General features: G+C 40.2%; 1 protein-coding gene across 15 annotated transcripts in view; it reads left to right on the plus strand.

The window, feature by feature from the left end:
- The window catches only part of NRXN3 (neurexin 3), a 920,037-nt gene that overhangs the window by 277,494 nt on the left and 627,846 nt on the right, over window positions 1-14,697 (plus strand). For 12 of the 15 annotated variants that reach the window (XM_039705064.1, XM_039705053.1, XM_039705055.1 and 9 more), the window contains 2 exons: window positions 5,962-6,165; window positions 13,716-13,742. In XM_039705064.1, the coding sequence (XP_039560998.1) occupies window positions 5,962-6,165; window positions 13,716-13,742 (231 nt within the window). The remainder of the gene's footprint in view (window positions 1-5,961; window positions 6,166-13,715; window positions 13,743-14,697) is intronic. The other 3 variants (XM_039705065.1, XM_039705050.1, XM_039705052.1) reach the window with 1 other exon arrangement.

The raw sequence follows: 14,697 nt of genomic DNA on the forward strand, positions 1-14,697 counted from the left end.
ACAGTGATATGGAAAGAAAATTGGTGAATAGAGTGTTTATTTTCTTCTGACTTTCTAGATAAATAAGTAGATATGGTTTGCACTTCAGGTTTCTTCAGGAATTTTCAGGCCCAGAAATTAAATATTTTAATTAATGTTATGAAATAAAATTTGTAAGGTTTTGAAAAACTGTGTTTGCTGAAGAATATTCATCTGGGTGTCATCTGGCCTATGTAAATATCTGCTAGCAATTTTTGCCTATAGCTGAGGCCTTATAAGTGACAATTCTTACTACTGCTCCACCAGTGTTCCTGCATCCCTGAAAATGCGATGAATGCCTCGGAGCTTGCCCTATTATGTCTCCCATTTGCTGTTCATTTGGAACTATTTTGTGCACAGTGCAGTGATAAGGATATCTTGTGTAATTACTTTAAGTGCTTGTTTGGTCTTAACTGACATATGCTATTCAAATTGGAAAACTTGAATTTAAGAAAATAGTATTTACAGCAGAAAGAAGCCAGCGATCAGAAGCAGGAGCAGCAGGTTTTAGAAAATAAAAGCTAGGAGCAGCTGAGCAGAAAGGAGTTTACTTAGTCTAAAATAGCGTGAGGGAGATGGAATAATGATATCCTGAGTTTCAGGATAGGAAGATCCTTTTGTAAAGCAGCCATAAACCCACTTGGGAATGGAGAAGGAAGGTGTCGTCTTAATTTGAAGCAAAGAAAAACTTGGATTGATGTTGAAAAATACTTTTGTCTTTCAGAGAGATTAAGTACCAGCAAAACCAGTCTGATTTCTTTATTTTCTGTAGCTGTATGTGTCCAAGATTTTTACTGTTTTATCTTCATGAGTTTCCATTGGATAACAACTCATAATAATACTATTAACATCTTGGCAGTTTGAAATCTCTAAAGCAGAATAGCTTTGTTCTTACTAGCACAGTAAACCTATCAATGGCTTATTAGTGATATTTGTTGTTTGCATGGTATTTTGCTAGACTAATAAATCCCTTTTTTATTTCTAATGTAGTGCTTCAATTTAGACAGGTTTTTAAAGATGGTTTTGTGTTCTCTGTTATTGTCCCTCTCAGTGCTAGTGAATTACATTTGCATCCCTTCAAATTGCTCTTTCCTGTTTGGTGGGTAAGTTTAAGATGAAGTCCATTGACAGTGAGATGGGAGACATCCAGGGGAAACTCAGTTTACTGCAGAAGGTGTCACAGCACATTTAGCACATGGACTTTTCTTATGGGTCAATGAGAAGCAGTCTCAGAGCACAGGACTACCAGGTACCCTCACCCTGCTCACAGCCCAGGACCCCATGGCAGCCCCCCTGGCCATCAGCCCCACCCGGTGATGCTGTGGCAGGGCCGGTCCCCAGGTCCCACAGTGTGCTGGCCCTGGGTGTGCCCAGCCAGGCCCTTGTCCAGCCCTGTCACTGTGGCCCTGCCTGGCAGGCACCCTGAACCCTGGCCAGCAGATTGACTTCCTGGCCTCACCATGAGGTTTCCTGGCTCTTGGTTGGACCTGGCCCCCATTTGCACATCTGTCCCTCTCGCCTTCCTGTGTGTGTGGGACAGCCCTGGGCAGCAAGGCACTGGCACAGGGAACTTGACAGCTTCTGGCACCCATCCTGCTGGATCATGTGCAAGGTCCTAACCGCTTGTGAGCATTTAAAGTTCCCATCATATCTTTTCCACCAAAACAGGAGCATTTTCTCCTGGGTTGTCATCAGATTTAGTCTGAATGATTACATTTGGGCTTCCCAAATTACTTGTCAGGCTTCTTTTGTTGAAACTCATCTGTATGGAATCCACTCAGACAGGAAAGAGGATTTATTGCTACTTTTAAAAAAAAATTTGTTTTGTTTTAAAGTGTAATTTTGGTTTTCAGAAAATCTATTTTTTATGTGGTGCCATGTATCTGCTAGTGGATATGTGAGGGCAGGAGGTGAGCTGTGCAATCAATGCCTGCAGGAGAGGGTTTGGTTTGTGAATACAAAGCTTAGGCATTTCAGGGATATTTGAATTCGCAAGACTGTGGAAATCATTGGTCTAAGTGTTTTGGTCTTGCAAATGTAGCTGGCAAAAATGTCCTGTGCCCTGAACTCCTGTCACTGGGGACTTCAACTTTCATGAAGTATGGATATTTTTAGTTCGCAAATGTAGCTGGCAAAAATGTCCTGTGCCCTGAACTCCTGTCACTGTCATGAAGTATGGATATTTTTAGTTATTTTTGCACTGTTACCTTTCTGAAAATTTCAGTAAGAAACTACACTGTATTGTAGTCTGGGAGGCATAGGAAAAGGACCATAGGGACGAACAGGAGACTACAGAAAAACTAAAAGAGAGGAGAAAGAAAAGAGGTGAGGAATGGAGATTAATACAGGAGAAAGCAGGAGAAAAAGCATGAAGAGGTCTTGAATAATTTTCTGTCTGTATGCTAAGAATATGCCTGTTCCATCTCCCTAGGAGGTTTATGCAGAGCCTTGTGTGGAAGCAGCAATGAATTGCTCCTTTGGATACTAAGTGTAAAATTAAAACTGGCAGGGTCTGAGAGCACAAGACTGGGAAGCTAATTGCTCCTAATAACACTGATTTTCACAGATTTCTGGCATTATGTCAGAGCAATTTTGAACCAGCACCTGGTTTCTTCCTCTTCCCATCTCCAAGCTAATGGCAATGAAGCTTCTGGCACTGGGATCACAAATAAATGCCACTCAATGTTTTTGTCTGTACAAATCTGTGGGGGTCTCAAACATGATTTTACGTATTGCTCCTATGCATCCAATATAATAGCTACCCTAAAAGTAGAAGGGTGGCAGAAATGTGCATGTATTTTAAACTTGGATAACTGTGCTGCTGCCTGTATTTATGTGCTGAACAAAGCATTGCAGTCCCATTGCTGCAGGTGGCTGAGGACAATTGAATGGATGCCTGTATTCAGGCAGAAGTTGCCAGCACAGGTGTCTGGGGGGCTGAGGTCATGCACTTGTTGCCAGGTTACATTCAACCCTGAGCAGATTTGCTGTATGTTTTGCTCAGCTGTAACATGCTTTTCTCAAGCTTTGAGGACTGACTGTCAGGAAAAGGAAATAGATTTTCCTTGTAAGACTGCTACTAGGCAATACCCTTCTCTGAAGGGGTATTTTCATAGCTGGAGGGAATGTTCTGCTTGCAAGATGTGCTGAAAGGCTCTCAGATACTCCAGACTGTGAAGGCTTGCAAAGTGAGAATTAAATGTTGTCATTTTTGGAACACATCAAGTGCATAGGGCAAACACAAGAACAGAACATTGTCTCCTGGGGTTGTGTGGAGCCTGTTTCAACTGTTTTTAGATATTTAATTTTTTCTGCTTAATTGTTATGAGGTTTCATCACATTGTGTTTGTAGCACACTGGCTGGAGAAGGGACATTAATACCTGATGTAGGATACTGTGGGATGTCAGCAGGAATGCTGTCCAGATTTTATGTCATCTTCAGCAATTTTGAGTATTCTTCAGGTCTTCCTTACATAAGTATAATAGTAAGGGTTGGGATTTCCAGTCTAAGGACAGTAATTGTCTGGCAATGGGATCAGTAAAGCTGAAGGATGCAAGTTCTTACTGAAGGGAAGAGACTCATTATTACCATGCTTTTGGTTTGTTCTGGTCACTGCAGAAAAGCTCATGTTTTCAAAGCACCTAATGCATGGCATTGTGGAGATGGAAGCAGCAGAGCTGGGACACTTGTGTCAGCTACTCCCACTCACAGTCCCGATAGCCTCCAACCCCCTTCTCTCAGCTATTCATGTGCTAGGGCCAGCAACTGTTTCATGCAAGGCACATCTGAGCTGAGGGCGTCAAAAGAGCCATTTCATGCTTGACTGCATTTTCTAATACAATCTGCAGAGAGAGAGGGGAAAGAGAGCAAGAAAGGTTTGTGTGTACATAGGCATTGCCTTTGAGTGTATGTATAATATACAGTACATTTAGTTCCAGCTTGCAGCTGTGGGTGGCAAGTGAGAGGTGCAGACGTGAGGGGGAAGAGAATTGCACTTTGAAAAGAAGAAACTATTCTACCACCTTGAAAAAGAAGCTTTCTTTCCTTCTCTGTTTCTTGGCCAAATGAAGATGTGGGACCCCAGGGGAGCACTGGCAGCTGGTACCAGAGATGTGTGTAATGTAATGGCTGAGTGGGTGGTGTGTGTGGAAAGCTTTCTGTGTACAGACCATGACAGTGTGTGGTGAGTGCAGCTAAGAAAACTGATGAGTAGGGATGTTGTTCGTCTTAATGATGCTCCTAGAAAAGTTTTCTTAATATGTTTGTGTCCTGTGACTGCGGATGTGCTGCATACCAGCTATTGGTGTGTTGTGTTGCTGCACCAACACAACTGTAGGGATTCCCACCAAATGTTTTGGAACCATATACGTGTCTTCTCTGTCATTTTATCAGCTTAATATTTATATATTTATTTATCACTTCATTTGCATATTTATTGTATTGCATTAACAGTTCTCTTACTGGCCTTTTTGGAGCTTGCCATGGGTATTTTACGGCATGGACATTGGGCTGTTCCTCAGTTTCCCACCCATTTACCCTACTGTAGCATCTGAGATTCAGACATTGAGAGGATGTAAGGTTCGGCTCTGCCAAGATTGCTGTTTTCTGGTGGAAGTTCTGCTCTCATTGTCTGGGAAAAATGGGACTAAGGAAAACATAAGGAGAACATAAAATTCATAGGAGAACATCAAGCATTCCAAATGCATGTTTTGCAGTTGGTTAAATTAGATGGGCTGGGTAATAGGGTGGTGGTGCCTGGAAAGAATCCCACTCATCATTTGAGAAAACTTCAGGTCAACTGAACTGGATGAGGTACTGGTAAGAGAGCTTTAGAGCAATGCATCCATGTTTCCATGTTAGGGAGCTGAACCAGTCTATTTTTTTTAAACTCTAGGATTTTGATATGTTGTTTTATGGTAGAAGTCCTATTTGGAGCAAATACAGCTTTGCCTTAGAAAGGGATTGACTGTGGGGAATAGAAAAGCTCTGATTCATGTATGAATATATTTATGTAGATTAGTAAAGTTTGCAGATAAAAATGCTTTGGAGCATATTCTGTGAAGAAACAATGATTGCCATGCTGTAGTGCTTGCTGCAGTTCTAACACAAGACTTTAATTCTGCTCCTTAGAGGAGAATATCACTTTCTGCAGGCAAGACCCTGAACAAATAGAGAATGCTAAATTTAACTATTTTCCTCAGCTGAAATTCCAATTTTCTTTGACATTTTCAGAGATGATAGAAAAATATAACTTCTTTCTTCACTTCTTTCCCCTCCTACTGGCATTCATTGTGTCTCTATCTTCTAACTTTTCCTGCATTTGAATGGCACTTGCAATGGAGTTTGGTTTGTTCCTTTCTTCATTTGCATTGGTTGTGTCAGCAGAGCTCTACTAACACTGATTGTTAGTAAGTAGTGGAAAACTAGAAAATAAAAAATGGAACAAATCTGATTTAGAAAAGGGCTATTAGGAAATTCACTTTATACAGTTGTTTGTCTTTAAAGTGATATCAATGGAATGAAATTCCTGTCTAAATAAGCAACAGCAAGAGTACCAGAAGTTAGAACTCTAGTCACTCTAGTCATTACTGCTAGTCCTGGGAAGGTTGGACTTCAGTGCATTGGAGGAGATGTGGAAAACCAAGCCTTTGCTAGCTTATAATAATCACAAAGGGGCTCTGTCCTAATATGCTTGACCTTGGGAATTATGTGTCCATGGGTACTGCTGTAACCAGTTACAATGAACACCATATCTTTCTTTGCCGCTCACATTTGCCCCACAGGGTTTCTGGGTGCAGTTAAATGTTGCATTTTTCCCCAGTTACATACCCTTCTGTGGCAAGTGCTATGGATTCTGTAAGCACAGTGCTCTGTGGTAGGTGTGAGGGCTCTTCAGAGGTGTAACTTCTCATTTTTTGCAATTGTTTGCTGATTCCTTGCAGAGGCCTCTATCTTGAGCTACGATGGCAGCATGTACATGAAGGTCATCATGCCCATGGTTATGCACACAGAAGCAGAAGATGTATCCTTCCGTTTCATGTCCCAGCGTGCTTACGGGCTGCTGATGGCAACCACCTCCCGAGACTCTGCTGACACCCTGCGCCTGGAGCTGGATGGAGGCCGGGTCAAACTTATGGTCAATTTAGGTATCGTATAAACACCTTCCACTGCCCTCTTCACTATTAGTTTGGGCTTGTGATTAGTGTTTTTTTAAAAAATGATTTCATTAATTTTCTGTTGGTTTGATTGGATTGGATTGATTTCTAAAATAACTGCTGAAACTTTTATAATTATATTCTCTTGCGGAGAGAAATTCTCTTCTGCATTGCTGCATGAAGATTTGCTGTCAGTTCTTCGTTATGGACAGTGTTGGTTTTTAAGTCTTTACGTTTTTAAGTTTCCTTTCTTGGTCTGGGACTGGTGAGCTCTGTGTGAAACATGCTACTTGGTCCATCTTTTGATCAGTTACATCCCTCATTCATCCAGCATCACTCAAAACAGTCAAAGACAAATATGGAAAGGAAGCAAAATGTATATGGTGGCAAGCAGAATCCTGTGAACCCCCTGCCCTTTGCATAATTTGGCAGTGTTTGATACAGCTTGCCATATTTTATATTTCTAATAAAAAGGCTGGTTTTTTTTGTTGTGTCTTTATAAAAAGAAATTAACATAAATAAAAGTGCATCCCCCCTATCCCAAATGGCTGTGTTCTGTCTCCTTAGAGTTACACTTACCCAGAAAATAATTAAAGAAGACAATTAGAAACAAGTCCAACAATAACAACAATACAAAAGCAATTGGGAGTGAATGTGTTATTAGATTAGTCTCAATTAATTTTCTTGCCATTCTTTAGGTATTCTACAGAATGACAGATTTTTAAAGAATGTAAATACATGAGTTGAAGCTTTCTTTCACTTTGCAGTGATGCAGCTTGTTGCTTCATGTGAATTCAGGAATATAAACAGAAAGAGGTTCTGCCTCAAAAAGTTAAAACTAACATAGTAGTGCATAATCTTATACCTCTTCATGTGTAGGTTATTTTACATGAAGTTTTGTGTATGGTCTGTGAAAACTTCTCTCAGCTTTTAAACTTCTAAGGCCCACTAGAACAAGTTGCACATTTTCTGAGCTAATAGTATCACCATCTTCAGAGCCCTGCTGTGGCTACCAGGAGCAAACCACATAGCAGCTTTGTTTTTAGAATATGCTGTATTCTGGAACTAGCTTGCTTTTCAAATTTGCATCTAGTGGTTTTTCTTTTGGCTCTGAAATTGTGACCCAGACCCTATTATTTACTTTTTGAGTAAGAAAGTGAAGAAGATGCATCAAAAAGTTCATATTTCTTAAAAGAAAGGTGCATCTAAAAGTCTATACAATCTCTTGCCTTCTAGTAAATAAAAACTAAACACCAACCAAAAAAACCCCCCTATATTTGCATATTTGCTCTGCTTAGCTTGACTGAAGAAGCATAAAGCTGTATTGAGCCCGTAGCTGCATAAGAGCACTTGCTGTGCTGTCCAGACTGGCCTATAGCACAGATGGGATAGATGAACCTCAGCTGTGTCAGTAACTCCTCAAATAAAGAGAAGCAGCACTCTGAAGATAGCCATCTCTGCCTATATTAACTCTAAGTGGAGAAAATTTCATACATTTGCAGGGTTTCTCTGGAGAACAGCTCAAAAGAACTGCTGTTGAGCCTCCTTACATTTAAAATGAGAATTTTCCACAAAACCCCAGAGTGTTTGTGTATCTATGTGTATTTGCATTTTCTTCTGATCTAATTAGTTGCCAATAATCAATAAAAATAAAATTATATTTCCCCCATTTAATTTCTTGAAAATTATGGCTAGCTATATTTTTCTCAGAAAATAAAATTAATCACTTGGAACGATTGGTAGTGGCATGCTTCTGTTGAGAAAGTGATGGAGCAACTGAGTATCTGCCCAACTCTACAGTATCCTCTTGTAGCCCAGAGCCAGTTCTTTTACTTTTCAAGCCCTAGTTCCTCTACTTGTTGAAAGGAGAATTCTTTGCACCCTATGAGGGATGTGCTAGTATTTTAGTAATGGCTGCTTTTATCACCCTTTATTCCCACATGAGAAGTACTACAGCATGAAAATTGCCAGACTTCATAAAAAAGTCACTTTTTTGTCTGAGGAAGATACCACTTGTTTGATTCTGTTATATCTTCTAAAAAATGAATGAGAATTAGGGGAATTGTTCATTTTGGGTGTTCAGGGCCTCCTAGACTTAGACCCTAAGTGGATATGAGGAGGGTATATTTTCATAATCCTGAATACACTTATTTTTTAAAGCTTATTTTTTCCTTTCCAATTTTCATTATATTATGTTGGCAGAAGATATTTTCCCTCAGGGCCTGTCAACATTGTAAGCCTGATTGGCATTGGTCACTTTTGGCACTCACTGGATTTGTTATGCCATCACTTAGCCTAGAGGTGGACTGTTCAACTCTGTCTGGCACCTAAAAGATGTGGCTAAAGATCTGACAGATGGTCTACACATGTTGGGAAAAGATGTGTTGTTGACAGTTTAATGCAGGGACAAAATCTTTAAACAAACCCCTGTGTAAACTGAAGGCTGATTCTGTGTAGTAGCAGGAACTGAAGCCATGCGTATGCCACATTTTGTCAGATTTTCAGCTGTAAATTTTTGTGAGGTTGAATGTTTCCTGAAGTGACTGTAGGGTGGATCAATGGAAACCTGTCAGCACTCTCCTATGTCTAACTCAACAGAGGGTAATTTAGAGTTTTGGAACCCAGATTGAGCTTCCCCTCTCCATTATTCAGATTTATAAAACTCAGAAAATGTCCTTGAAACAGGACTTTCCTTCTACCAATACAGCAGTTACCTTGCTGTTGAAGAACAGAATTTGAGGAAGAATCACCTTACCAGAGCCATTCATTTCCAGTTGTTTACTCTAAGTCACAGTAACTCTGTATGGAGACTGCTCATAGCCCAGATGTCACAAACAACAACTAAATCTTTACCTGACCTTGCCAAAATCTCCTTACCAGTGAGAAAGAGTCACCAACACCAACTCTGAAGATCTGAGTATGCTTGGTGCTGACTGTTGGTATCCCCTGAGCATCTAACCCATAATAGATGTGTGTAAAAAAGGACTGTTTTGAGGGGTGCATTGTTTAATTGTGCTTTTCTTATGTCATTTAATACTATTACTAAGAGCTGTCTTTCTTCTCTTCTGTGGTCTATTCCATTTGATTACTTATTATCATTTGTGTCTTTATTAAGGTCCTTCCTACGTTTTCTTTTCTTTTTTTTTCTTTCTTTTTCTTTTCTATTTTTTTTTTTTGACTCTTCTGTGTGTTTCAGTTGTAAAGCTTTCCCACACCCCATCAGCCATGGTAAATCAAAAGATGGTATTCGACCCTTCAAAGGCCTGAAGCCTGCGGCCCGCACGGCAAACAGCCCTGAGAACAGAGCATACGGAGCAGCCTGCAGGGGCTGGCATATCCCTCTCACCCCTCAAAACCAGGGTCCAAACCAGTCAGGGCAGAGAGATATGGTGGGCATGGGCAGCTGGGGGCTTGCTCTGGAACATGGGAGGGAAAGGCAGAGCAGCAATGAATGATTCTCTGAGGAAGAGGGTAAGGAAGTTGCTTCAGAACTTTTCAGTGTGGGTGCCTGAGGCACTGCAAATTTTCATGTTGACAGTAGCCAACATGAAATGACTCAGTAGTTTGAGTTTTTGTTGTGTGAAGAATAGAAATCCAAATGTGATACATATCTCTGTTGAGCAGGATTTTGAAGAAATGGGTCTGGAGTGGAAGGGGGGAGAGAGAGAGAGATATTAGGCAAATCATAGCTTGGAACATGCTTGGGAATAATTTTTGATGCTGAGATGATGTGCAGAAAGGGAAAGAAATGGCTGGTCTGATAGGGAGATCCACGATCACATTCTTCTTCCCATTTATATGTGGCAGGTTATAATGTTATACTGACTTTCATTAAAGACTATTTCAAGTTTTTTCTTCCTGGTGTATCTTCAGGTCACTGGTGACTAGGATAATATTTCATGCCTCCTCCTATTTAAGGAGGTGTAATCATCACTCTCACCTACCTTTTCCTAAGATAAATCCTGAAGGGTGTCAGAGCCACGCTTGCCCATCCAAAAGGGAAAGTTTCTTTTGTCATTTCTATGTAAAAATAGTGCAAGTAATAGATATGCAAGGAGCCTCAATATAATGTAGGGGAAGCGTGCACAGGACTTTACCTGGTTTTCCCATAGGAAATAACTCAGAGTGAACTTAGAAAAAGTTGGGCCCTGATTATCTTTTTTGTCCTATACTTTCCCTAAAGTACTCTTCCACAACCACATATGGCTGCTCATCCAAAGGAAAAAACATTTTGTCCTCACACAGCAAAGGTAACTTTCTTTCTTTAGTCAAGGATTAAACAGCCTGAAGCCTTAGCAGCATCAAATAAATATTAATATTTTCAGACAAAAAGATAAAAATGGTAAGAAACACAGGCCTAAATAGCAGATCTCTGTTTGCTGCTAAAGATGCCTCCATTCAAACAATGGATCCCTTGTGTCAGCTAACTGCAGTCGAGTTATTTAACCTTTTTGAAGGAAAGTGTCTTTGGCCCATTTTCCAGGTGATATGCTCTGGAAAACTTTTCATCTGAGCACTAAGGAAGGAACTTCTGGTGTACATTAGACAATTAATGAAAAGAAAGTAACTGTGGGAGGTCTGGCCAGCTAATTCTGCTCCCCTTGCAGTAAGAGACTCTATTTTCACTTCCTTACTACCCACCACATTCCTCATCCAATTGCTGAACTGGCAGCTGACTGGATTTACAGCTGTTCAGGCATACTCATCTCCAAAACTTATCTCAGAAGTAAATGCTGATAATAGGGCTGAGTGCCCCAGATGATTACCAGAAGTCTTACTGCCCTGGTACTGTGCAGGAGGAATCCCAAGAAGTTTTAAAATTATTCTTGAATTAGCTGGATGCTGCTGATCTGAGCACAAAGACCAAACTACACCTGCACGCTCACTGCCAGGAAAAATCTCTGCTTTGGATTTGTGCTGTTTTACTAGTTTAGAGGAACATAAGTGTTTTCTTCCTTTTCAAAAACTCATTTAAGAGGGAGAGAACAACTTCAGGTCTTACTGGTAGGAAAATTTTCAGACTGCTTTGGGCAAGGCTCAAAATTAAGACAACATAAAAACCCTATGCACATTCTTTGATTGTAGTGTGGATGCTATGGTGGTGCTGGGATAACAGTGTAAGCAGATACCTTCTCTTAGCTGCCCTGCAGGATCCACACTGACCCAGTTAGATGAAAGTTGGATGGGGAACTGCTTCTTTTGGAGTGTACCTGGCTGTTTCTGTCTGGCTCCCAATTGCATGGCATTGCAGACTGTGCTCACAGTCTGGAGATGCAGTAGTGCCATGTTAAGGCAGCCCTCTCAGTGGCTTGGACTCTCATCCTTTGAAATAGGAATCTTGCAGCCAAGGTAGGGGCTACACTGGTTTTCTGTTTAAAACATCTATCCTTTCATCTGGAGTAGGTTTGGGCAAGCCCTAGGACAAATAGTTATTGTGGTATCACTGAAAAAAAACCAGAACAAAACAAAACTCTGCAGACATCAATAGCTCAAGAGTGATTTTAGTCTCTTTGATGAATGTTGCTGAGGACCAGCCATGTATATTTCCCTTTCCAGCACACTTGCTCTTTAGTCTGTAAGAAATTCCCATGTTCCAGCTATAGCAACTCTCTTGAACTCACTTGCCTGTGGTGAGACTTGGGTGTCTGTCTTGGTGTCACGCTCCATCAGGTCAGAGAGGGAAGTTCCCCTGCATGTACTTCAGAGCTCCCTTTACCCCACCCAGCTCCTCTAAGGGATATAGCCACCACTGTATGGTGATCGTAGCAGTTGCTCCAGGGCTGTTTGCTCCCACTTTTCTGTTGCGGTTGACGACACATGACAAACCTAATCGCACAAAACCAAACCCAGATTTTCTCAGGAGAAGTTCTGCTTGAAAACAGACTCTCTCTGGCTATGTTACTTATGATTGGTATGTCCCTGCTCATTACAACTCATTATTTATAGACTCTTGTTCTTTCCCCTCCTTCATTTTTTAAGAACTGAGTTTAGCTGCTGAAATAATTTTCCTACATCTGTCTGAGCAAACATAAAATTGGTCCAGTTAAGAAGCAAACTGCATTATATTTCTCTGCCATTCTATATAATCTCCCTTGCTGGGCCATATCTCTGTAATAAATACAAGCATTCCTGGTGATCAAAGCTCTAGTTATCCAGACAACGTGTCCACTGCACGGTGCTATTACTCATGGCCATGATTTCCTGCGAGACGGCCAGTACAGCCCAAGATATGTAATAGCACAAATATGGAAGCTCTCACCCATGTTAGACACCACAGCAGTGGATATTCACAAGGCTATAAATAGGCATTTATAAATGAAAGATCCTCTTATGGATCACACTCTGAGATATGCTGAGCATTAGTGTGTTAAAAGAGAGAAGCAATGCTCAGATGCCCTCTGGCTCAGGCTCTCCTACCTCAACTTGCTTTCTTTGTGGAGACTCTTCCGTTACCATGTATTAGATTCCACAAGCATAACTATTTTTTCTCTCCTTGTACCTCTCTTTGTCCCTCCCTTGCCTGTGACCTCTGAATAAAGCAGGGCAGCAAAGGTTCCCAGATCTGCCACTTCACTGCCCGTTTCATCTTGTGCCTGAACGTTACAAACACTCCGTTCAGCCTCAGCGTTCAGGCAGCAAGATGAGGTTGGGCTCTGAGCAACTGGCAGGCCTGGGGACCTTTGAAACACTTCCCCATTCTCCCTGCCAAGCCCCCAGAAAAGTAATCCCAACCTCCAGACCTAGCTGAAATCTGGGCTGGGCGTTCGTGCGGTTAGCTGTTTGCAAGTGGCCATTTTATGATAGGACACGACTGGGCAGTATGTTAACCCTTTCCTCGCCTGAACAGACAGTGTCCAATGTGTCTGTGCACATATTCAAGAGTGTTTTGGGCTGGCTTTGGGGGAATTAGAAGAGGTTCTGTCTTTGGGAGAGCTGGAAAGGGTTAAATATTGCACCAAAATATCTCATAGGCTGATTTTACAGGTATTCTCTGTTGACAGATGATGTATTTATGCAATAACAATACAAATTAATTTAAAAGAAACCAAGTGTAAAGGTTCACTTTGAGCTTCAAGCTTCTTAGAGAAATTGCTAAAGGTCTCTGAAAAGCAAAATGACACTTGAGTATGACTTGTGTCTCGAGGGAGATTTTTATGCCTTAATTATAATTTTTTAAATTGTAATTCATATCAGTTCATTGTCTGGAGTGGAAGATTCTCTTAGATTTGTAGATTTCTATAAAAAGAAAAGAACTTTCTGTATCAACATGTGGCTATGTATGTATATTGGTATATTTCTCTATACATATATGTATATATATATATGTGTATATATATATATGTATGTAACAGATATTTACATAGAATATACTGTACATATACACCCACTCCTGAACTTGTATAGGCTGTGTATAAGTATAAAATGGCCACATCTCTTTGCGTGTGTCTGTCCCCGGAAGGGTGGACTGATTGTTTTTGGATGTCTGCAGCTGTTACCTTGAAGGATGCAATTTCATCTTTCATTTATTTTTCCCCATCTAGACTGTATCAGGATAAACTGTAACGCCAGTAAGTTTTCCCTCAAGTTTCATTTTGTTCTCTTTCTATATATATTAAAATAACTTTATTTTCTTTGCTGTTTTATAAGCTGTTTTTATTTTATTTTTTCTTTTTTTTTCTTTTCTTTAAAAAAATCTTCTGAAATTGAATGGTTTGGGTGGGATATAAAGCTGGAGATGGAGGAGGGAAGACTTTAAGGTGATTGTATGTGGAAAATTTTGTATTAGGTTTCTGCAAGGAGGAGATGAACTGTTATTTCATAGCTTTGCAGAAGAGCACCTCAGGAACCTGATGAGCTGATACTATATTTCACTGGTAACCTATTGTCTTTATGAAAACTTTTAAGGAACCACATAAGAATCACAACAGGTATTGTATGCACTTCTCCACTACAAAAAGCACTATTTAAAAGCAAAGAAAAGAACCTTCAAACTCTTGCTTTATGACAGAATGGTGACAGCTCAAAATGATATTTATTCAAAGCTATTTATTTTTATTTAGATATAGAATAAAGAAAAAGTAGATTTTACATTTAAAGTATGTTATATATACTTCATATATATATATATATGTATGGCATTTGCCATTCTTAGATTTCTGTATGAAATTCCATCTGAACCTCTGGGTCACCTAAAATTCCTTTCAGTATGTAGCAGTAGGGAGGAAGGATTATAAAATTTCTGTGAAAAATAATAGTAAAAGATCATATCCAGTTCTAGACTGACTGAGCAAGCCAAATCTTTTCTGTTCTACTTCAAAGAGCTGATCAAACTTGGTGTTGGCCTCAAAGTAAAAAGCACTCCCCAAACACTGGAGCTGTTTAGCTCTCAAGTGTGCTTTGAGGCTTGTCTTATCTTGTTACCAGATTCCTGAATGTGCAGGTCCTCTGCATTAGATTTTATGTAGAAGTATTTATGAAGGGCAAATGCCAGCTGATTGAGACCCTACTTTGCATGAAATTCAT

The sequence above is a fragment of the Passer montanus genome, unplaced genomic scaffold (genome assembly GCF_014805655.1).
Source record: "Passer montanus isolate IOZ18808 unplaced genomic scaffold, ASM1480565v1 scaffold18, whole genome shotgun sequence".
NCBI lineage: Eukaryota > Metazoa > Chordata > Aves > Passeriformes > Passeridae > Passer > Passer montanus.